The 26645-nt window shown below is 34.9% G+C and overlaps 1 protein-coding gene across 1 annotated transcript; it reads left to right on the top strand.

Annotated features, from left to right (window-relative positions):
* Positions 1 to 118: 118 nt before the first annotated feature.
* Positions 119 to 26645, top strand: LOC100369953 (general transcription factor IIH subunit 2-like). The gene is made up of 14 exons (XM_085490651.1): positions 119 to 448; positions 2315 to 2429; positions 7539 to 7625; positions 9785 to 9835; positions 11461 to 11621; positions 12215 to 12305; positions 12779 to 12943; positions 18939 to 18969; positions 19537 to 19600; positions 20950 to 21007; positions 22073 to 22118; positions 23143 to 23251; positions 23437 to 23476; positions 24637 to 26645. Exons 1-14 carry the CDS (start codon positions 393 to 395, stop codon positions 24748 to 24750), a joined length of 1188 nt encoding a protein of 395 aa, XP_085346777.1. The 5' UTR covers positions 119 to 392; the 3' UTR covers positions 24751 to 26645.

Below are 26645 nucleotides of genomic sequence, written 5' to 3'. Positions count from 1 at the left end.
TAAAAACACATATAATGATTTTTTGAATAAAATAATTAATTTTGAATTATGATACAACTGGTCTTGAAGATATTTGCGATGAAATACGTACTAAAAATAAATAAATGAATTTAATTCGTCTTAAAGATGGATGCGCCCATGGTGAACGATTCGTGTTCGGAAATATCGTAGGATTTTCGACGTTTTATTCGTTTTAACTTCGTGTAAAATAATGCTTGATATACAACATATATTGTACACGATTAACGCTTACAAGTAAATAGTTTCTTGTAGAGTAATTTTTCAAAACGTGCGATAGAAACGGACAGGGTTCTTGAACTGAGAAGTTACTGTTATATCACGCCACCAACGGCAATACAGTCTGAAAGCTAGAAATCACTGCTAATTAAAGAATGGATGACGAAAATGAGAAAACCTACATCTGGGAGGGGGACTATGAACGCACATGGTAAGACATTAAAAAAGTAGAAAGGAACTGACAATTCTTTATTTAATAATGAATAATTATTACTAGATTATATTATAACATTTTCAATACCATTGCAGCAGATTATTCGCAATAATCAAGGCCCCATGACATGGGTATGAATACAATGTTGTTTTCGAAAATCAATGAAAGAGAAACTATGTAAAAAGAATAGAAATTGTTAGATAACAAGTATTTAATACTGAAATCGTTATCAAATAAAATGGTCCATTGCCAATAACAGTGGATTTCAATATCAAAATCAGACAATTTTGTGAGGGCATCGTCGTCTGCTCTGTACGCTTGCTCCTAGATTCCATGACTGATTTCCTGTACTGGTGGCCTCCCGACTAGGTCGCCCTATCGTGTTGATGAAGTACATGTAATGTAAACCAAGGTGATTTATCCAAGCTACTGCAATAAACAAAGTAGGGCTATGTCTACAGAGTGTCAGTACAGAGAGATGAATGTGTTCTGTTTTTGTAGTGATTAGTACTACACTATTTGTGAAACAAGATCGTCGAAAGACTGACATGACTTGTATTTCCTTAGTGTTGACTTCCCGGTAAATGTCACAGTCCGGGGCACAGTTTGCATAAACAAATGAAAGTATTTGTGTTCTCAGGTGTGTTTTTTATATTTATACAGTCAGATAAACGCCCACTAGTTTTCCGGTGATTGCTCGCTATGCCTATAAATTTTGTTTGGCTTTGAAGTATTTGTCAAATCACCGGCCTCCCATAGAATTTGAAAATAAATATTACACAGACAGGACAGTTGCCAATAACATCTACCTTACGATACAGGTAACGATACGAGTACGTACATGTACCCCGGCATGTATGCACGGCGATCTAGCTTAGCGTAGTGCAATGCCGTGGCAGACACCGAAATGGCGTACCAGTCACAGTGTGTCGTTCGCTCAGGCGATCACTATGATGCTACTTCACACCACACATCATTCACTCACAATGTGAATGATTTAAATACATGTAAACTAGATGAAAACTAGTTTGCCATATGAGAATGTGGAAAGTATTTCCATAAAGACATTTTAAATTATTCAGATTCACGGGCCAGTGACTGTAAAACTGTTCTATTCACTGTGGATTTTTCTCCAAATTTTCTGTTTTTTAGTGGCAGCAAATCCACTGGTATTGGCAGCACCACGAAATAATAACAATAATGAACTCCCTGCCAACTCATAATGGACTCAAGCACACTTTGCTCCATATATGTACTCAAACGATCAGATTCAAGATGGCCAAATTGCGTCATTTTTGGTCTAATATTCATCAAAATCATGCATTTTTGCTATTCTCGAACTGGATTATGGTTGTGTATGGGTGGATTTAGTTCAAACTTGGTAAATATATTGGACATTATGAGTCTTGATCAGATTGCTTTTCAGATCGGATTTAAAATGGCCGAATGGCCACCATCGGGTTTTAATAAATTCACTTTTGGAGATGTATATCTGACATATTCATGTTCAAACTTTTATAAAAATTTCTTATACTTGATAACTCACAGTGGCTCTCTAAACCAATTAATTGTTTATTTGTTGTGTTTTTAAGTTTTCTTTCTCTTCTGGTGTTTGAATTTACTGCACATATTAAAATCTGTTTTTATTTAAATTTATGATGTTTTGTAGTCACAGATTATGTTATTCAATGACATTTTTTAATTTTATTTCTTTTGTCCAAGGTTATAGTTATTGATAATTAATAATTTTGATGGAATTTTTACTGCTACAAAATTTTCTTGATTTGTTTTCATATGCGGTATTCATGAAAAATTCTATCACAAGATTTTAAGATTTTACTGTATTGCATCTTATACTTGCAGGGAAGCCATCAAGGAAGATGAGACAGGTTCTTTGCAGACTGTCGTTGATGACATCTTACATCGAACAAAGCGAAGGCGATTGTTAGACAGACCTGCTAATGTCAGGTTAGGAATGGTTAGTACGGTAGTAATACCATTTTTGTTATTATTTTAACCCTGCTTACATTCCTTCCATCTCTTATCTGGAGTTCTCTTTGGAGATATGTGGATCTGTAATTTATGACCTACACACTATCGACCTTTTTAATGATTCATGATCTAGAAATAGATCTCCTGAGTTAAGTAATCACAAGAGTTGCGTTATCAAAATCTCTTCTAAATCTACCAGTCACTGGTTGCATAGTGGTTATCGCATCAGCCTCATGATCGGTAGACCCAAGTTCAAATCCTACCTTGAAAGGGTCGACCCCTACCCTGGGTGAGTGTGCCACAGACTCAATGGGAAGGCCAATTCCACTGGCCGAGATTCATTCACTATTGAATGCGACATTGGGGGAGCCTTGGTTAAGATCTTGGATAAGTGCTTGTGTTCGACCGAGCCTGGTTGACTCCACGATAGCCATTTGATAGAGAGATGGCCTGTCCTGTCACAGGACACACAGCCCTGTCATGTAGTCCCAAACATGACATGGCAAAATGAACTATGTGTCAGCACTAGCATTTGCAATTTGCACTTAAATAAAGTCAGGAGAGACAACAGTGACAGTCAGTGTCCAGAACTGTCGCCTGCCACAAAAACATTAAAAAATAAAAAGTCTTGTCAAAATTGAGAGAGTGTTACATGTAACTCATATAATCTGAACAGATTAGTGATCACTCCTCCAAATGGACTAGTGAGACTATATATACCGCATAATTGTGGTATATATCAAAAATGTAAGGGTCGTAATATTTGTGCGAAAGATTTGCCCAGTATTCAGCTCGAAAAAAAAAGTGAACACTTCCCTGTGGTCACTTTCCATTTTAGCCATAAAAAGAATACAGTGCCAGCATACTTAAAGCGAGAGAGTCGTCACCTGCGCACGCACTGGAATTGAGTCCTAATCAACGATAACAACACACGCTAAAAACACAAAGGCTCATGATCAGTAGATGCTTGTTTGTAAACAATGACACACTATGGCCATCTGACGCATGCGCAGGTGATAACTCCCCAGCTTTAATCTCTAGACAAGATTGGTTACCAGAAATACATGATATTTTTTTATATTAGATCTAAGCCAGTAATGGGCACAGATCTAGAAGCAGTACCTACACAGGAATTGGTGATGTCATAAAATACATGACCTTCAATCGGGGTCGTTTCCTCGGTATATACGAATTGGTATATACAAATTACAATAAAGATACTTAAGACATTACACATAAGGTAAAACAAATCACGTGACAATATAATGATAATAACGGTGATAAATCCTAGCTTAACAGTTGAACAGAACGTTCATATAGTCAGTCGGGTGACGCCGAGGGTCACGAACTGTGTTGCAAAATGGCCGTGTGGTTGAAACTGGGTCATGGCGTGACGGGTGAGGAAGACATCATTAAACACTCAAAATCACAATAAAACGGGGAAGTGGTTGCATATTACGGCGTAGCCAACATGGAAATAAATAAAACGCCCAATACAAACGACATGGGTTCGAATCACACTAGATACACACTCACCAGAAGCGAAGCAATCAGAAACCAGCAATCGTTTTGGCTTTTCCGTTCAACTCATCGGAACACTGGAGTAGTTAGAAAAATGAACACCACTTAACGACCAACGTCGTGGCGTGGTACACAAGCGTGCCATCAAAATAAAACAAAATTAGCTTGAAAAGACAGTGGGTTCGAGTCCCGCTCAGAGCTACCGTAAAAACGTAAATCAAATAAACTGAAATCTCTCAAACCGTAAACAAAGAACGTCGCAAAAAAAATAATAAACCTCACAAAACTCCACCATACAAAACTGAATAAATAAATAATAAAATAACTAACGTCTTAAACTGGACGACGCGCAATTTGTTCAACAGTTTCCAGATTGTGACAAGAGATAAACAAGACCCAAGTCCAGGTAAGTTTTGTTAAAGTGTCGATGGCGTTCCCTATATTACGAAAACAATTCAGGCAACAGACGAATATCTTCTGTGGTGTTGTTGAATTTATACTGTGTCTGCGGAATTGTTGATTGAGGGTTCGAAGCCAGCAGTTAACATTTTGTTAGAAAGTTTCACAATTAAATCAAATATCCAATGATACCAGTATATTAATTTCATTATTTTAACAACTTGCAATGGTGGAAGTTGGTCAAACACAAGTTCTTACACCTAAATAAGTATCAAATATTTGTCGACACATTTATTCTCTCAACCTTGTAGAGGTGGAAATTAATTAAACAACAGGTATTTACTCACAAATATAATGGTCAATATTTGTCCATACATTCATTCTGTCAATTTAAGAACTTGTAATTGTTGGAATTAATCAAATGAGAGTTGTCTACACCAAAATAAGTTTCAAATACTTGTCTATACATTTATTCTCTCAATTTAACAACTTGTAATGGTGTAAAATAATTAAACGAGAGTTGTCTACACCAAAATAAGTCTAAAATATTTGTCCGCACATTTATTCTCTCAATTTAACAACTTGTAATGGTGTAAAATAATTAAACGAGAGCTGTCTACACCAAAATAAGTCTAAAATATTTGTCCGCACACTTATTCTCTCAATTTAACAACTTGTAATGGTGTAAAATAATTAAACGAGAGCTGTCTACACCAAAATAAGTCTAAAATATTTGTCCATACATTTATTCTCTCAATTTAACAACTTGGAATGGTGTAAAATAATTAAACGAGAGCTGTCTACACCAAAATAAGTCTAAAATATTTGTCCATACATTTATTCTCTCAATTTAACAACTTGGAATGGTGTAAAATAATTAAACGAGAGCTGTCTACACCAAAATAAGTCTAAAATATTTGTCCGCACATTTATTCTCTCAATTTAACAACTTGTAATTGTGGGAATTAATCAAACGAGAGCTGTCTACACCAAAATAAGTCTAAAATATTTGTCCGCACACTTATTCTCTCAATTTAACAACTTGTAATGGTGTAAAATAATTAAACGAGAGCTGTCTACACCAAAATAAGTCTAAAATATTTGTCCATACATTTATTCTCTCAATTTAACAACTTGGAATGGTGTAAAATAATTAAACGAGAGCTGTCTACACCAAAATAAGTCTAAAATATTTGTCCGCACATTTATTCTCTCAATTTAACAACTTGTAATGGTGTAAAATAATTAAACGAGAGCTGTCTACACCAAAATAAGTCTAAAATATTTGCCCGCACATTTATTCTCTCAATTTAACAACTTGTAATGGTGTAAAATAATTAAACAAGAGTTGTCTACACCAAAATAAGTCTAAAATATTTGTCCGCACATTTATTCTCTCAATTTAACAACTTGTAATTGTGGGAATTAATCAAACGAGAGCTGTCTATACCAAAATAAGTCTAAAATATTTGTCCGCACACTTATTCTCTCAATTTAACAACTTGTAATGGTGTAAAATAATTAAACGAGAGCTGTCTACACCAAAATAAGTCTAAAATATTTGTCCATACATTTATTCTCTCAATTTAACAACTTGGAATGGTGTAAAATAATTAAACGAGAGCTGTCTACACCAAAATAAGTCTAAAATATTTGTCCGCACATTTATTCTCTCAATTTAACAACATGTAATTGTGGGAATTAATCAAACGAGAGATGTCTACACCAAAATAAGTCTAAAATATTTGTCCGCACATTTATTCTTTCAATTTAACAACCTGTAATTGTGGGAATTAATCAAACGTGAGTTGTTTACATCAAACTAAGTATTTAATATTTGTTGAGACATTTATTCTCTCAATTTAACAACTTGTAATGGTGTAAAATAATTAAACGAGAGTTGTCTACACCAAAATTAATCTCAAATATTTGTCCACACATTTATTGTCACAATTTAACCACTTGTTAATAGTGGAAATTACTTAAACGCGACTTGTTTAATCAGTTGACATCAATGCAACTTACCCGCAGACAGTGCACAACAGAGTATCATTATTGAGCAATTATAAACAGGAACGTGTCTTGGCATTAGGGTTAGGGTCGGGTTAGGTATGGGCAACGGAATTATTAACAGGAACGTGTCTTGACATTAGGGTTAGGGTCGGGTCAGGTATGGGCAACGCAAATGGCAAACATCCAATTGGCAAGATGTACACTAACGGGTTATGGCATGCATATAGTTTACACAAGTAAAAACACAAAATTGGCAATTTTTTGGACAATTGTAACTCAATAATAGAAATATGTTGTATTTCTATATATATACACACTATATGATCTTATCAAATGCAAACACATCCAGTCAATCCATTGTGGTCTTGTGGGTCAGTTCTCTACATAGTGATCAGGAGGACCTGGGTTCAATTTCCTTGCCTGCCCATCTTTTTCTCGCAAACACCATTCGGCAATAAAGCTAAATATGACAACAAATTATTTAATTTGCATGACTACCCACATAGCTCAGTTGATTTGTACTATGTCAGCAATGTGAGCGATCGCTGGTTCGAATCCAGTATGTTTAGTTAGATTTTTGAATGCTAGTGAAGACAGTGCTCCTATGAGTAGGACTTAAATCCTAGCTCCTGTGTGAAGACACTCGTGGTACAGTGGACAAGACAGTGCGCCGGGAACTCAAAGATCGCAAGTTCGAATCACGGATTGGACACTCCTACAAAAGACATGAAAGACGTTAAAAACATAAACAGCGGATTCAAAAACTCAAGTCAGGAAAACAGAACACAATAATACTACCCCACATGGAAGTCGTCGAAGAACGAACACAGTCGAAGAACGAACACAGCTGTAGGTCACGTGCAACAACAGACACGAGGAGCATGGCTGATCTCCAAATGGGTCCCTTCTTTTGTATTGACCCCCTAAGGATTGCTAATCCCCCTTTCTAACTCTTCCCCCAAAAATAATATATCGCCCCTTTTAAAATGTATTGACCCACAAATTAATGAATATTCATGAGCACAGAAACCGCTACGTCATGAATAAATTAGCATAATTTTAAAAAATTTGCATAAAGTGTAGGTACTCCTTCTGGAGCTCTGCCCAGTAATGTTGTCATTCTGAGACAAGCATAACCTTTAATCTTATGTTTATTTCTTAGATGAGACATTTATTTGTTGTCCTTGATATGTCCAGGGCCATGGAGGATCAAGACTTGAAACCAACTAGATTGGCAGCTTCCATCAAGGTAAAGTTAATAAGACATGGTAAATATTACCGGTGTGTCAAATCAAATCAAATCAAATCAAATTAAACTTGTGATGTGTGGGTGACGCAAACCGATGTTTGTGTACAGCATCTAATCGCCCAGCTTCGTGTAACAAACACATCTTTCCCTCGGTTACCTGGCATTCGCAAAAAGGATTGCTTAAGAACTGAGTTTATGACATGCAAAGAGCATTAAACCTGTCCATGTTGATTCTTGTCACACAGTAAGTAAATCCATGCCATTATTATACATCTGTCACCTTATCACCATCAATTACATCATGCTATATTTTTGTGATATTGCACTGGGTGTCTACATTCTATAGGAAAAATGCCAAAAAAATGTCGAAAAATTAGGGATGGGCTTATAAGCGGATAAAAATTAAAACTTCTCCTGAGCGATAATTTATGCTAATTTATTCATAAACACAACTGCATTGTGTAGCAGCAAATGATCACGGTTGCGCAATCCGGTCATGCTGCGTTTCACAATTGTTGATTATTACTCAGCAGTGATTATAATAACGTACAAAAAATAAATATATATAAACGCTCAATGCTGTAGGGTATTTGCCATGTCCCTTCTCTTGCATGAGTTGACCTAATAGGTTAAATCGCTAATTAACCAATCAAAATGCTGGATGATGCCAACGTTGGCTTATAATCGGATAAATGACTTGTTGTAAAATGCTGTCAATTTTGAGGGAAAATAAATTCCAGACAAGACACCCAAAAAGTCTTTTCAGTGAAAATTAATTCCAGCTTAAATATTTTACAGTATTTACTGCTGTGATTTTTTTTTGGAATACATTATTGAGAATGTTTCATTCAACCAACCCTTCCCCAACCCCCTCTCAAGAAATGGCCCTTTATTCATAAAGCCTGTTGCATTTTGTAGTCACTTACTACGATTTTTAGCTCCGCTGTCGACTTTGTCGAGCGGAGCTTATCATATGAGTGATTGTCCGTCGTCGTCCGTCGTCGTCGTCCGTGTCAATGTTTTACTTTTTCGACTTCTTCTTGAAAACTACAAGCCTGAATGCTTTGATACTTGCTGTATATGTACCTTGGGTAGACCTCTCTTAGGTTTGTTCATTTCATGTTGATATCTTCAATTCTCTAATTTTGGTGAATATTTTTGTCATTTTTGGTAAAAAGTGATATTTTCGACTTCTTGTTAAAAACCGCAAGTGCAATTGCTTTCATATTACATATATAGGTACTACATGTGGACCTCTCTCAGATTTGTTCATTTTGTAATGATATCTTTAATTCTCTAATTTTGGTGAATATTTTTGTCATTTTTGGTAAAAAGTGATATTTTCGACTTCTTGTTAAAAACCGCAAGTCCAATTGCTTTGATACTACATATATAGGTACTACATGTGAACCTCTCTCAGATTTGTTCATTTCATGATGATATCTTCAATTCTCTAATTTTGGTGAATATTTTTGTCATTTTTGGTAAAAAGTGATATTTTCGACTTTCTTGTTAAAAACCGGAAGTCCGGTTGCTTTGATATTACATATATAGGTACTACATGTGGACCTCTCTCAGATTTGTTCATTTTGTGATGATATCTTCAATTCTCTAATTTTGATGAATATTTTTGTCATTTTTGGTAAAAAGTGATATATTCGACTTCTTGTTAAAAACCAATAGTTCAATTGCTTTGATATTACATATATAGATACTACATGTAGACCTTTCTCAGATTTGTTCATTTTGTGATGATATCTTCAATTCTCTAATTAATTTATTTTGGTGAATATTTTTGTAATTTTTGGTAAAAAGTGATAATTTCGACTTCTTGTTAAAAACTGTAAGTCCGATTGCTCTGATACTATTCATATTGTTCATTTTCTAATGATGTCTTCAGTTCTTTAATTGAAATGTGCATTGCTAACAGCGGAGCTATCTCAGCCGATAGGCTGCTTGTTTAGAATGTACCGTAAAATTTGTATTAGAAGCCGCATCCCTAATAGAAGAAGCAACAATTGAGAACCAAAAATTTACTATTTCTCGTATGTGTAGAATCTTTAATAGAATCTGCATCCCTTCTGTTGCATTGTACCATTTTAATAGAAGTCGCAGCTTTCAATACAGATTTTACAGTAATTATGCTATTATTTTCACAGTTGTTGGAGCATTTCCTTGAAGAGTATTTTGATCATAACCCAATAAGTCAGGTGAGTGGAAGCCAGATTTTTCACATGACCATATTGTGTATATCATTCATAGTGGGTGACATTTAGTGTGTTGATATGTACGCTATACGTCATCAGTCAGTCATGTGTGTGTGTGTGTGCTAGAACAGTACATGTATGTGAAGTAAACTAAATCGTGCAACGCTACAGTTTATAAGGCTGCGATAAAAGAATTCCAGACTGAAGAACAACAATTTCTTGCCTGGTGTAATGACATTTATATCTGATAATGACTGAAAATTTGTTTTGAAAAAAATATGACAGACTTCAAAACACAACAGTAGACCTATTAGTGCTATTGCATTACTACTGATGTGCCTACCTAATTAGCATAAATTAGCATATAAAATATATAACATAATTTCACTGTCGTTTTGACCTTGGATTATCACCTGACATCACTTATCTGTAGAGCTTGTTGATACCTGTGGCGTGACCTTTAGTTTGTGGACAGTGTTAACCTTTGATGTCACTTGTACCAACCTGCCATGGAACAAGTGACACTACAAAATAAACTCAGGATATATTCACTTAGAAGTTAGATTAAGTCAGCTGCTAGATGATTCATTACATTCATTTCAAATTGTATTTAATTTGTCTGCTTTAATTCTCTAATTTTGGTGAATATTTTTGTCATTTTTGATAAAAAGTGATATTTTCGACTTCCAATTGCTTTGATATTACATATATAGGTATTACATGAGGACCTCTCTCAGATTTGTTCATTTTTTAATGATATCTTCTGTTCTTTAATTGCCATGTGCATTGCTAACAGCGGAGCTATCTCAGCCGACAGGCTGCTTGTTTTTATATATAATTCAATGTCGAAAATATGGCTTTATTTCATCGTAATTGACCCTCATTAAAGTGTATAGCACATTTAAGCCTAGAAATATCCAACAAATGCCACGTTTGTCAAATTCCATGAGATGTTATGACGTCACTGCGGCACTGTAACTTTAGTTGCTCACAATCAGCAAAACAATGATTTATTATCCAAGGCTGATCAGCCCACAATATTGCATCGTCACGTATAGTCACCATATTACACGTGGTGATTACGATGATACTGAAAAGTATGCACGAAGACTGTACAGCAGGAGTATCGACCAATGTGTAGCGGAGGTTGATGCAACGGCGTACTGTCTGAGTGCATACTTTGAGGTATCCTCATAATAACCTTATTATTATACATCTGTTCCTTTCAAGAATACACCACGGGAATGCCAACTTTGTGTTGGTTTCGGTCAAACCATGGGGGCTGCCATGTGTTTGTTTTTATTATTAGAGGACGCTAACGCGCGTAATCATTCCATATTTAAAATTCGCATTTCCTAATATGGTAGGATGAAAATACCCCATACAATACTGCAAATTTACGACACGCTGTAACTTGTGGTGTTAGGGTGACAGATGTATAATAATAGTAAATAATAAAATACTTAAAAAACTCTTTATTAAATGGATGTTTGTGCAGTTCTTTCAAGTAAAACTACCAGGGTGGGTGGGGGGTGGTACATGTTATATCCTGCACTAAAATTGAATTCTCAACATACTAATTAGTCCAACACAGTATTTTTCATGTTGGTTTCTTTTGTGTCTTACAGGTTGGTATACTAACAACCAGCAATAAACGAGCTAACAGACTCACAGAACTTGGCGGTAACCCAAAACGACACATCGCTGCACTACAGAAATGCGTTGATAAACAGTGTTTGAAAGAGCCATCATTACAGAATGCGTTAGAGTTAGCAGCTACCACACTCAGGTACATTGTACATGCAGCTTGATAGTTTTCATTTGTGGTTACTTGAAATACAAATTCTCTTTGAGGCAGTTTGAGCCAAATCCAAATTTTACACTTTTTTTCATTGCTATACCTTTATTGTATTTTATAATCAAAGTCCCATAGAGGATACGATAACAATAAAGATGATTATTATTATATTATTATTAATATTACATGCAATGCATTATGGGAGATAGCCTCCCATTGTATTCAACATAAAACAAGTATCAGCCTCGAGACTCGCAAAATTTTTTGAAATGTTTTCCAAATGTTAGATTTCATATATACAACTTTTTCATCCAATGTCACGTAGCAAAATTTTCAGATCTGAATAAAGAATCTCACTATAGAAACCAGTGTGAAAATGACAATTTTGACCATTTTCCAAAATATTTCGCACTCTTGTATCTCATCTGATGACCCCAATTTTTGTTTTCATTTTCAATATTCTGATGGTATGAACTCACCATAATGAAATTATGACGAACATGACATATACCGTAATCAGTATAATGGTATGAAACATTAAAATGAAATTATTCTTGTAGCTTTATATTTTTTTTTCATTAAAGGCATGTACCTGGACACGCTAGTAGAGAAGTGTTGGTGATATTAGGCAGCTTGACAACATGTGACCCTGGTAACATACATGATACAATTAAGGTAGGTGTGCATTTTAAAACACTTGTTGCATGAATGAACATGCCTGTTTCTTTTCAAGGTGTACAATGTACTTGTTTTGAAAAATTCAGATTTACATTGTTATCAGTTAATCCTGTTAGAATTGCTTGTAACACACCATTTGTGAAGTGGATGACAATTTTGTATCTTATTTGTATCCTGCTCACACATGTTCATGAGGCCAAGCACTCGGCTAGATTCTGTTTGGTAATTCAGATTTAGAACCTACATCGGTAATACGATTACAAGAAATGTTATAATATATATGGATTTGTATGAGAAACTTTCACACATTGTATGTTAATTTCAGTCCATATAAGGTAAAAATGATTTACATAGAAAACAATTATTCTGTTTTTTAAACCTAGTTGACATAAGGTATATGGATTTGTATAAGAAACACTTTCATATTTTATGTTAATTTCATAAAAGATTTACATATTGTTTAATTACAGTCCATGAAAGATTTAAATATCCGATGCTCTGTGATTGGTTTGTCTGCTGATGTCCGAGTCTGTAAAAGGCTGTGTAGTGAGACTCAGGGTAGTTATAGTGTTATATTAGATGAACCGCATTTTAAAGAGGTTTTACTGGAACATATAAAACCACCACTAGCCACTGTAAGTATTTTATTCTGTTGTTAGCCCCCGCCAGATCTGTGATCCGGGCGGGGGGTATTAATTTGGGTTGTGTCTGTGCAATGTGCGTGCACATTTTCATGTTACCAGCTTTTTCTCACACATGTGTGATCCAATTAAGTTCAGAGTTGGTACAGAGACAGAAATTGATGGTGCTATGGTGCACATCAAGTTATTTTTTCGATTCTTCAAAGTTTCACTGTGTTTTTCCTTGATTTTTAACATTTTCCCTTCAAAATCCGACTTTTCCCGAAATTACCCGAGTTTAATCCGAGTTTTGATGACGCTTACGCAGTTCTCGTCTCGGTGGAAATCAGTCAATTTTGTGAGGATATTGTATCCCGGAATCTTTATTTGCGCAACACTTCTATGGACAAAATTGTGTCTCGTCAATTTCAAAGGTAAGAAACTGTGCTTGTTATGGTATTTATACACTTTGTATTATCGTTTGTGTCTCCGGTTTGGTGATCGTGAGAAACTATTGCTAACCTGGCGAGAGTTTCGCCAGAAAAACTGCCTTTTTATTATGGTTGTAGGAACTGATTATGTATTGTGTAAATTGAAAGTTTACCTCGTGACTTAAGAGGTTTGCAGTGCTCTCACCGGGATTCAAACGTCGTGGTGGTGTCGGCGCAATGCTGCTCTGAGACGCTTGCCAGACTCTGCCTCGCTCAAAATCATTATCGCCATGCTTGATTTCCGCAACATTTACATTTGTTTATGATTTCCACAGCTATTGTTCTATGAGATGCGTCCTCGCTGTTCATAAACAGCCATAAACAATTTTAGTTGGGTCGGCATGTACTCATTGAAAGTGTTGGTTTATTTACGTAATCCACTGATCACGCAATAGGCGAAGTTAAAAATATGTCGCTACTCAGGAGAGCTTGCCCACAACGCTAAATGTCCCAATATAAACGTACCGGTACGTTTATTTTTTCCACAGAAAAATTCCATCCGGCACATTTTTATTTGGGACGGTACGTTTATTTATTTTTCTAAATCCGATTAAAAAAATCCTGCCTTTTTCCCCATGAGAAACGAAGCCAAAAGATCGCACGAAAACATCGGTAAATCTGGTCTTTCGTGTTGCTTTCACCATGAGGTCGCTGAACTGTCATATTTAAATGCTTTATGGTAATTTGAGCACATGGGCACCATCCAGCATTTTGATTGGTTGATTAGCGACTTGACCTATCTGGTCATTATAAACACGCGTCGTGGGCATGGATAACATGGCGGATATTGTCTCATCGAGCGTTAACATGTAACCGAAAACATTTGCTTACGATAAAACTAAGTTGAATTTTACTTGCATTTCATAACAATTCAACGAATTTATTTTTTGTACGTTAATATAATCACTACTGAGTACTAATCAACAATTACAACACTTCGAAAACAAGTAAGCTACCGTACCGTGCTACCAACAAAAAAATAATGCATAATGAATATAGTGAATATTTGTTGTTGTCATGTGAACAGTTTTTTTGATTGACTGTAATTTTCCAACATTCCATGACATCTATTGTAGCACCAAATTAGGGCTTTTCACTCCTCCTTGACGCCTATTTAAACGATTAGACGGCATCTTGTCGCCAGCCACGAATGTCACACTAGACGAACTTGATCGATACTGCCGACTATTCCATGCATTTTTTATCGACGCACGACGACACGCAAATCGAGAAAAGTATTGTCCTTGCAACAATTTTGCGCAATACGTCACCACTATACAGTGACTGATTTTAATTTTTAGTCAACATTAAAACAAACTACAGTGAGTTGTTCTATGGTCGTATAAAAATAAAATGAACTACATTAAGATACAGTAAAGTTAACCAACTAAACAGAATGCTAAATAAAGCTAAATAATATTACAAACACATAGAATCACAATAAACTTGTACGATACAGTACAATACAATACTCTAACTACTATTGCTAAGGAGTGGAAAATCACATTCACATTAGAGTCATAACTATGGAAAGAATATTTTTATATTTGGTGGAGCTGCTCATATATCATGAGCATACATTTTTGTATGTACTGTGCAGTTTCCCAGCCAGTCAGACTACTTCGCTACTTCATTACATCTTGCAGCCTTTCAAACAGTATATTGCTAGAAATGCATCAATTGTTGTCCATGTATATTCCTAATTGCTCAGTGAAAACTTGCAATTTCTTTCTGGCTGGTATAAATATATTAAGTAATATATTTTCGTACTGAAAAGACAGTACGAAAATATCTTTTTTAATTAAATTTAACAGCTAATGGGAGCATATATGCTACAATCTCTGCTTACTTTTGACTAAATGTTTTTTTGTTTTTTTCAGGTGCAGAGCCAGAATTTTTTTCTCGGAAAGCAAAGCCACTGAAACTGCATATACAATGTATTACAAAAGCATACTATTCGCTGCATGTCTGACAATTGTATAAAGTTTTGCAGGTCGTCTTTTTTTTTTTTGAGAAGTGCTGTCAACCAAAGCATAAATATGTGTTTCTCTGTACATAAAAGTTCAATTTCACATGATTTGTTAATATTAATGTATGATAATAAAAACTTGATAATATTTTTTCTTGATTCTTGCACTTTATTTGTATCATTGTCATATGAGAAGTACTCTTGTCCTTATTTAGAGATATTGAAACTAATTCAGGGCCATAAACTACATGTAGATCTGTACATGAAGTACATGGGAAGTAAAGTTGTTGACACAGGTAATGTACACCAAGGATCATTGCAGTTTCTCAGTTCTTCATCTGGTGCTAGTACTTGTATGACAAACGGTATCTTTGCTCTGTTACTGTTTGAAATATCAGAAGTTTTTCGCTGGAACAGTTCTGTGATTGACGGTGTTCTTGTATTAGGAATACAGTTGTACAAAGAAGTTTATCCAAACAGACACAACACTGACTCTTCAACATATTTGCAGATCTGATTTGCATACTTGCATGTCATTTTACCTGTTGCTCTCTGGTGTTCTTGCTGAGAATGCCATAGAAATCATGTTTGCCAATTTACATCCATGCCAAAAACTGGACAAATTATATGTTGCAACTTTCAGTGTCATTCATGACCTGTTTGATTGGATAAAGTTTTACGACTTGGAGGCCATTTATTTCCCTCAAAAATCTAAAAAAAAACAAGCTTTTTCTAGCTGTTAACAGCTTTTTCTCAGATATGTCATCCAGTTTTGTTCAAAGTTGGTACAGGGACAGGTAATAATTGTTTACAAGTGCACATCGCATTATATGTTTAACAAGTTATAAATTGTCTCAGAAAAGCCAAATGAATAAATTTTTACCCCACCCCCTAAAATTGTAACACATCAATTCTGAACATTTAATAACAGAATTTTAATACAGCTCATAATGAATTAAATCACTCTGACACAAACTAAGTTCAATATAAGTTTTAAAATTTTTTTCTGAGCGGGGGCTATGACATGACATGTCATGTCTTGTTAGATTAATAAAACTATCAATAAATCTAGCAACAAACCGCTTGTGTAATATCAAAATGACATAAATGGTTAAAGGCAATGTCATTCCAAATGATGACTTCGTTTGGTTGTGTGGTCCTTCATTATTTAGAATACAGTAAAATCTGTCAAAAATGTTTTATATCAAAATAAATATCAACTCATACCCTTCAGTTATGGATGGCACAAATTATCAGAACAGTAGATTGGTAATGATGGATTCTATTATTTACAGTGATTGGAAATGATTACCGCTGTTTTAGGAACATCGTCTTAAAAGCTCCAAAAAAAAATATTTCTGTTTAGTTCAATTGCTTTATTTCAATTTTGTTACCATGAAACAGTCAAAATATCAGTCCAAAATAATTTGACAAAAGTGTGACATGTTGGCTTTATGGTTGACATTACATCACTAATAAAGCAAACTGAAATGAAAGGGAAGCTTCTGTTGTTCACCAATAAACATTTTGCAAAATACATTCACTATTGGTAAAAAGTGCGAGACTACTGAGATAGAGAAACTAATATTTAGTCCCTGTTCGGACGCAGTCCGAAAACGGGGACTTATGTTTTGCCCTGTGTGCGTCCGTCCGTCCGTCCGTGCGTCCGTGATCACCTGTATCTCGAACATGCATGGACCGATTAAGTTCAAACTTCACTCATACATCACACATTATATGGGACATATGCACATGCATTTTTTTCATGATCCGATTAACGATAGCCGAATAGCGGCCATTTTAAGGCCGAAAATGCATCAAAATGGCACATTTTCACCATTCCGGACCCGGATCTCAGTTATGCATGGACGGATTTTGTTCAAATTTGGTACATACATTAAACATAATAGGACCTTGATGCACGTCATTTTTTTTTTTTGGATCGGGTTCGAAATGGCCGACTGGCGGCCATTTTGTTTTAAAGAATTCAGTTCTGGATCCGTATCTGAGACATGCTTGGATTGATCAAGTTCAAACTTCACACACACAAGGTACATCATATCACAAATATGTATGTGCATTTGTTTCATGATCTCATTAACGATAGCCAAATGGCGGCCACTTTAAGGCCGAAAATGCATTGAAATCGCACATTTTCACCATTCCGGACCCGGATCTCAGTTATGCATGGACGGATTTCATTCAAATTTGGTACATACATTAAACATAATAGGACCTTGATGCACGTCATTTTTTTTTCCGGATCAAGTTCGAAATAGCCGACTGGCGGCCATTTTGTTTTAAAGAATTCAGTTCTGGATCCGTATCCGAGACATGTCTGGATTGATCAAGTTCAAACTTCACACACACAAGGTACATCATGTCACAAATATGTATGTGCATTTGTTTCATGATCTCATTAACGATAGCCAAATGGGGGCCGCTTTAAGGCCGAAAATGCATTGAAATCGCACATTTTCACCATTCCGGACCCGTATCTCAGTTATGCATGGATGGATTTTGTTCAAATTTGGTACATACATTAAACATAATAGGACCTTGATGCACGTCTTTTTTTTTCGGATCAAGTTCGAAATGGCCGACTGGCGGCCATTTTGTTTTAAAGAATTCAGTTCTGGATCCGTATCCAAGACATGTCTGGATTGATCAAGTTCAAACTTCACACACACATGGTACATCATGTCACAAATAGATATGTGCATTTGTTTCATGATCTGCTTAACAATAGCGGAATGATGGCCATTTTAAGGCCGAAAATGCATCAAAATCACGTATTTTCACAATTCCAGAACCGGATCTCAGTCATGCATGGATGGATTTTGTTCAGATTTAGCACAATGTGTTGTACATATGCAGGTGCATTTCGGTCATGATCTGCTTTGAATGTATATGTCACTCAAATATGAACGGAACGGGGACGTGTCATTGACAATGACTTGTTTCTCAATTTAATTTCTCACCATTGATAATCAATTGATATAAACATTTAATTTGGTATTGGTGAGAATAATATCAAGTCACGCCAAACTGCAAGAAAGTGTTATTTTCTTGCTAGTAAAAAGGTATGGTAACAATGGTAAATTTTTTGAAAATTTTGATCAAGGTCTGCAATTGTAAATTATTATATTCATTTTGTTCAAAATTGTCAATATTATTTTTTTTTAATTTTGCACCAAAAATTTGGCAGGCGAATTCTTCGTAAATGAGTTTTTTCAATGCAGAAAAACACTTGATGCGAACAATATCAGTCATTTTTTTTTTATGCACAAGTGGACATGAAACATGAATAGATTGAGTCTGTTATTAGCCAATCAAAGTGCTGTGTAGTATTTAAATTTGAACAACTTTCTTGGTTATAAAAGCTCATTGTCGAAACTCAATTACAATCTTGCTACAATTGTTGAATATGCCTCGGTATCTACAAAAATTTTACCAGTAGATGCCGGGAAAGATTGAACCATTTTCAAAAATGACACTTAACGATTAACTAGAATTTATTTACGTAGTATATTTTTTGTTTTTGTTGTAGGCCAGTACAGAATCTTCCCTCATACGTATGGGTAAGTGTGACACGTGTAGACTGAGGTCAATGAGGTCACTCACATTTTTCTCTCATACTGCGAAAATATTTACAATCGGGTAATTTGAAATACAACATTTTGTGAAAGCCACTGTGACTCTCTCCCATTTTAATGATCCCAATGAAACATGGCATCTCCATTGCATGTACGTTGTGAGTTCGGAGCCGCAGTAACATACATGATACCGATACTGTCTTTTGTGTTTTAATATACCAACATGACTCATCTTGATGGCTGTGCTTCCTAATTTTACAGGCTTCTTAGGGAATACTGTTCAAGGCATCAATTACAGATGATGCAGACACAACAAACAATGCAGGACACATGATGCTTCTCCATGTGTTCTATATAGTCATTAAAACAGTAACAGTAGACTTGGCATGCATGTTGTCATGTGTATCACTACCCGTAAATGTCATGGATATAAAATAGTTTCACTGTACCCTTGGTGTACATGAGAAGTGTATCTATATTGATAGCCTGTGCTAGAATCCATTGTGCCATTTTGTCTTTGATTATAATTTTTATAGTATCTTTGTTTTATAGGATTTCCACAGCACCAGCTGCATGCAGAAAAGGACAAACTTGAGAAGCCTTCCATGTGTATGTGGTAAGACTGACAATATTGGGAATGAATTTACAGTCAGGGTCTACATTTATTCATGTGAAACATGAGCCAATATTACCCTTTGTGGTACCTAATGAATATACATGATGACATGGCATGTAACTTAAATTTAAACTGTTATTAGCTCCAATGTAATGAGTTTTATAGTGAGTCTCTGTTTCTGTCTCTCTGTCTGTGTATATGTCTGTGTATATGTCTGTAAGCAAAATCTTGAAAACTTCTGAACTGATTTTTATCAAATTTAGTAGATAGGTACTGGGGTAGATGAAGTGTATGAAGACATGCATAGTTTTTTGAGTCATGGCTGTGCATATTAAGTAGCTAATTTACATATTGTCTCATTTCAGCCTGTGTAAGCAGAATCTGAAAATCTATAGAGCGGATTTACATCAAATTTGCTATATATTGGTGCTGAACATTTGCTGGCTGATGATTCTAACCTCTAATGCCATTGCTCTTTTACTGGCTAGCTTTTGAGAATTTTCATTTCCTAGATATGTTTGATTGCATATATTCTGTAATCACATGGGAAATTTGCAGAGTTTAACCTATAGTACAATCTAAACATACTTACAGTACAGCTCGCCTCTTTTGAAGACTTGAATTTCGTGATCAATTATGACTTATTAACAACTAGCCTGAGTGGCCTTGTGATATATCGTACAAATATTGTGCAGATTTTTTTTGGTTTGAAACAGTAAAACCTTGAAAAATACATGTTCGATGATGAGGTTTCATGACTCATTGGATGAGTTTTTTGTGTTTTGGAAGAGGCGAGTGCTTTTGCAAATGCACCACAAAACTCATGCAAAAGTGGGGGTGGGTGCTAACAAGGTTAAATATGATGCATGAACTGAAAATCTGACAAATAACAATTCAGCTCATGCCTCTTTAACCGAGGCTATTCATTTACCAGGTTTGGTAATACATTTGTCATTATGTTATTGAGTCTAATGTCCATCTTGTCATTACAAGTCGTACTGTAGAACTGTTCTTGCATAGTATTGGCTTCTTGCTGCAATCAAAACATGAATTAAATATGAGGAAAAGATGATGTTGATCTGATCTCCTTTAAAATGTGTCTTCTTAGATGTTTTTTACTGACAATCAGTGGTATATAATTGTATCGGCAGGCGATCTGGTAATATAATGATTTGGACATTTAATTTTTTCATCAAGATATCCTTGCTCAATATTCATCGTATAAGCCATTTGATTGATTTTTTGGTTTGGTGCCCTTCGTTTATCACAGTTTTTGAGGCAGCCATATTGTCCGATAAGTGGCCATGTTTTGCATACATTTAATTACAAGCTTTTTTCTTGCATTGCAGCCATCTTGATTCCAAAAGCACGCAAGGATTCAGCACCGGAGGATATTTTTGTCCACAGGTAACACTTCTTTTCTACAAATTACTATTTCCTTTAATTAATTTAACTCGATTTTTGATAAAACAGTAATTTTTCGTTCCAGTATCAACAAAGTTGCTCTTCAAATGGTCTGAAATTTGGGTTGTATCATCTAGTTGCCACACAATATTAACTTAATATATTAACCCAAAATCAACCGTGATCGATTACATGGTTTGGCGGCCATGTTGGAATTAAGAAAACCAGAAAATGCAAGGGGGATGCTCAGTGATCTGTAACTTTTGTTGTACGATTACTTACATGTAAATACTTTCAACAACACCTATAAAATATATAGAATGTCACATTACTTTTCATGTTGTTGTTGTTGTATATTGTTACAGCTGATTGGTGTGCATTTATGAACAAATTCTTGAATCTCTGATATTAAAATTGTAATCTTATGGTGTTATTAAGGTTGAAGCCTACTCATGATTTCAAATTCCTAGAATTTATTCATTTTATAATAAATTGTACTTCCAGGCAATATAAGAATATTGACTTAAAAAAAAAGTTGAGGGTCACAAGGTTCATTTTCGAGAAAATCATGGTTGTATTTTAGTGGATAGCGGCCATTTTGGCAGTATTAATAGTGCTTTTACCATAGGTTCCTATGGCTCCACGATTTTACATAATAAACCAATGAACATTGTCATGTGATTTATGACCAACTTTCTCAAAAATGACGAGTAGGCTTCTATCCTACGTGACGTTTTTGAAAGTTTCAACATGCTTCAGTTGTTTGATACATGTCCTCAACATTTCATTTGCTGTTTGTATTTCATATGCTAAATCTTGCCAATTGTGTTTCAGTGCAGATGGATTGACAATTTGTGGTGTAGTGAATTTATATAGCTAATACGATTATTAGGTATAAAAATATGGGAAACAATGTTATTCTACATATATTTTAATGTAATCAATGTCACATAATAGTCCACAACACTAATACACTTATAAGTACCATCTCAGAATATGACTTTAAACAAGTTTCAACTTAATGACTTTTTTTTATCCATTCATCCAATATAATTTTGTTTTTTTTAGTGTAAAAGCAAATACTGTGAACTACCAATAGAATGTAAAGCCTGTGGTAAGTTGTTTTTGTTTCTTGTTGCCATGGTGATATGATGGTAGTACGATGTCATCAAGACCAATATCAGAGCTAATAATTTTCATTCATATATTTATTTGACAATGATGAGATGGGAAGGTCAATAGAAATTGTTGTGGCATTCGTATTTTATGAAAACCACAGCGTGGAGGATAGCTTCAGGAGGGAAAACAGGTTGAGTTTCCCTTTCTGTTGAAAAACCCTTCTTCTCAAAAACTACTGCTGCCTGTGGTTGGACTGAAACCCACACAAACCATCTGGCAAGGATTTCCGTCACTTTCATAAACAACAAAGCTGCAATACAAGACATGTACAGATTTTTCACCAGTTCAGTAGTGAAATATGTTAATTTGTTATTGTCACTCATATTTGTTGAAACTTTTATTTTTACTCATTCTAGCAGCATAACGAATAATCACATTTTGGTTATCCAGACAAACATTCTTGGTTATTTCCGACCGTCATAACCGAGAAAACAGATTAACAGCATAGAAACCCTGAGAACTTGAACTTCATCATTTGTAATGATGTACTGGTGTACACAGTTATAGTTTCTCTGTGTAGGTGATTGCAGAATATAATCAGGGAATGCAAATTTGAATTTGTATCGAGATCTGGCTGAAAATGAGAGAACACCTTCTGAATAGGTGATTTTCCGTTCAGCTGTAAGATCTTGTATATTGGATTAAAGGCGCGAATCAAGCGTCTGTCACAAAAATCGAATGATTTGATTTTGAACTTGTACATCTTTTTTTCATAGCTTGAAGTCAAATAGCTTATCTTTGACATCATCAAATGTGTATATATCCCCCAAAATATATTCGCGTTTGTCGAATCCCACTTGATGTTTGTCAATCACCATTACAACGCTTTGTTTGTCCTGTTTTTACTTTCGATTTCATGTATAGCGTTGGATCTTGCAGTGAACGGAAAATGGTCTACTCAAAAGTGCAATGTATTACTGTACTTTGACATCTATCTTGTTTTCTTATCTTTATCTCAGGTTTAACTCTTGTGTCAGCTCCACATTTAGCAAGATCATTCCATCATCTTTTTCCTTTGGAGTCATTCCAGGAAATCCAGCTGTCGGATCTACAGGAATCAGATAGCAGGTAAAATAAATGACTTTAAATTGTTGTAGTCGTTGCACCACACTATGTTCGATATGAGTCCCATATACAATGTGTGTAAAATATTAATAATTTAATAGTGAAGTTGTTTGGTGCCGAGTTTATAAAACATTCATATGAATTAGTGTTGTTTCTGAATACCTCTTCAATTGTATTCTCTTCTGCAGGGTGTGTTTGTCTTGCCTGAGTGAATTTAAAGATAAAACAGTAAGTTCTATTATTCTGTAAATAAGTTCACTGTTTTTCTAAATGTTAACTGCATCTTTTGATGCAAGGGAGAATATTGTCTTTGGCTTAGTCCAAAACAGGAACTTGTGTTTTGGGTTCTGTCAGTCTGACCGACCGGTATTATTTCTCTGTTATGTCTGGGTTAATTTGGTTCAAAGTTGGTACAATGACAATGTACAAATGTACATAGATTTTACACTTGGATTCCTTTTGTGAAGATTCAAGAATTTGATTTAAATGGCCAACTGGTAGCCATTTTGTTTATTTCCAATTGTTAAGTCTGTTTCTTGGAGACACTTTTACAGATTTTGTTTAAATTTGGTACAAATGCAAAACCTGATGGGTTGCATGTTATTTTGGGTTTGCGATGAAATTAACAGACTAGTGTAGTATTTTACACGTATTACGTAACTGCTTTTGTAGACAAGAACAACTGATGACCCATAGAAATAACACCTGATATACACATGTATCACAGTGAACTACTGGTACATGTATTTCATCATATGCCATGACTATTTCTCAGGTTTGTCTGCGCAGACTTTATTTAAATTTATTACCCACTTCACGCATCATATGTTAGTTTTTGTCATTTCATTTAAAATGGCCAACTGGCAGCCATGTTTTATTTTCATGTGTCTTTAGCCTTAGCACTTTGACAGACTTTATTCAGTTTTAGTGCAAAGACAAGACAGAATGGCAAACATTTCGATTTGCTTTTTGTGTTGATGATGTTTTATGATCTTTTCTTATCCCCCAGAATACCAAAAAACCCTTCTTCATGGTCAAGTTCATTCAAACTTGAAATTGACTTTAGTCATAGTGCTTTACTGATGCGCATCATTTGGTTTTTCATTTTGCTTTTAAATGACCGACTGGTGGCCATTTCTCAGATACACTTTTATGGCTTTTGAATAAATTTTGTACGAAAGCAAGGAACAGTGACATAAATAATGATTCTTTTTTTTTTAGTCAAGTTTTTCCCATAAACTTCAACTGAAATTTAATTGAATATATCATAAATTTCTCAGGCATGTCTTGGTCAATTGTATTCAAATTTGGTATAAATGACACCCATGTTTTAGGATTTGATTGAAAATAGCCAATTGGCGGCCAACTCTCATTTTTCTGTTTTACAGGTGTACAGATGTGCAAGATGCTTAAATCTGTTTTGTATAGACTGTGAACTATTCATCCATGATTCACTACATACCTGTCCTGGATGTACGAGTACAAGACCCAAAATGCTGTAATTCTCGTCTTAAGCGTAAAACCAAAACACCAAAATGCTCTGACAATGCTCTCCTCTATAGCTATCAAGTTATTGGATACAAAGCCTCCTACACCTCTCACTATGCATCATGGGAAATAAGTTTATTCAAAATGAATATGGGAATCAGAAGTAGACATTGATAACAACTGAGGAAGATTTTTATTTATTTGATTGTTTAGGGTGGTATTTCAATACATGGGATTAAAACCAAAAAGAAGTGCCTGCTTTACATTGACTGCGTAGTATAACTACTATGTGATTGCACAACACACAGACTCTTATCTTGCTATCATTGCTTGTCTTACAGTTGATTCCGATATAGGCAGTGTGTATTTCATATTATTGTTAAAAATGTAATTACGCCAAATTTTCACAGATTTCAGAAGGATATTGCAGCAGTGTAAATTTCATATATATATTTGACCAAAAAACCTGCTTGCTTATTTAGTGGTCGCACATTTCAAGCTCCATCAATGTTCTGAGTGAATGCACGCCCATTTTCCATGCACATGGTTATATTCTGTGGTACGCCTCATTGTATAAAAGAGAACACATCTATATAATCACTGTATAGATAAACAAACAGTAAACATGGCTGTAAAATTGAAAAAACTTATCTGCCATTGCATCTTAGAACGTCTCATGCATCAGTGCTGCGTACGTACTAACCTAGGCATTCTTACTTGATCAGAACTGGTAAAAAAAAACATGATAACTTCTATAAGCGATAAGCATATTTTGGCAGTTTTAGTTGCACACTCTTTTGAATGTCAAAATGCTGCAATGTTCATGGGAATTATAGTTTAATGATCTGATCACATGGTGGTAAATATGGCCATTCTAAGGGTCCAAAAATATTCTTTCGGTAAAAGTGTATAAGCATAAATTGCTGAAGATTTTTACCTCATTGTGGCTCCAAAACTGGTCATTAATTTCTGTTACCACACAAGTAGTGGTACAATAACTAAGTTATATTGCAAAATTTATGAATTCTTACTCTATCAGAACTGGTAAAAAAAAAAGATCACTTCTATAAGCAATAAGCGTATTTTGGCAGTTTTAGTTGCACACTCTTTTGAATGTCAAAATGCTGCAATGTTCATGGGAATTATAGTTTAATGATCTGATCACATGGTGGTAAATATGGCCATTCTAAGGGTCCAAAACTATTCTTTCGGTAAAAATGTATAAGCATAAATTGCTGAAGACTTTTACCTCATTGTGGCTCCAAAACTGGATAATAACTAAGTTATATTGCAAAATTTATAAATTTTAGGCAGTTTTCTACAGTTTCATCAAGGGTTGTGCATTAACTTAGCATAACTGATTTAGTATAGGAGGACAGTGGGCTAATCACACCGTATATGCTTATGTATATCACAGTGAACTGCATTCCATCACATATTGCCTGATTTGCTCATTTAGTAGAGTAACCATGCACCCACACTGTTCATACATCTGGCAATCATTGGTTTAAATCTAGGGTGTTTCTGCTCAAAACAAAAAAAACTAGTAAACATAGAAATTTTCAAACAAAGATGGAGTACTTTCCTAGTAAATGCTGGCGGGAAGCATCATGCATAAAACAATGGGCTTGTCGCTGGATTTTGCAAAATGTCCTCATTAAATGCTACATTGCAAAGTTTTCCAGTGGATACTGTGATGGGAAATAATTTGTGAAAGTATTTTATCAGTGTATCACGATCATGATTGTACATGTCATTGAACGAGCAGTTGAGCAATAGATGGCAATGTAGATAAGGGCAGTATTTATATTTTGTTGGATAACAAAACTCATCGTAGTTTTTCTACATGTATTTACACAACTTTGAATGGAAATGTGTACTTTGTAATAAAAGATTATAATTAAAACGA

Source organism: Saccoglossus kowalevskii, chromosome 15, assembly GCF_978046115.1.
Source record: "Saccoglossus kowalevskii chromosome 15, keSacKowa6.1, whole genome shotgun sequence".
Lineage (NCBI taxonomy): Eukaryota > Metazoa > Hemichordata > Enteropneusta > Harrimaniidae > Saccoglossus > Saccoglossus kowalevskii.
Note: the sequence above shows the minus strand (reverse complement) of the source record. Positions and strands in the feature narration are given on the sequence as shown.

Excerpts from the sequence above, each read along its gene's own strand:
- LOC100369953 (XM_085490651.1), top strand. The coding sequence starts at position 393 with ATGGATGACGAAAATGAGAAAACCTACATCTGGGAGGGGGACTATGAA. Across the intron at positions 9,836-11,460 it reads ATCATAACCCAATAAGTCAG|GTTGGTATACTAACAACCAG; the intron begins GTGAGTGGAAGC and ends TGTGTCTTACAG. Across the intron at positions 23,477-24,636 it reads GTGAATTTAAAGATAAAACA|GTGTACAGATGTGCAAGATG; the intron begins GTAAGTTCTATT and ends TCTGTTTTACAG.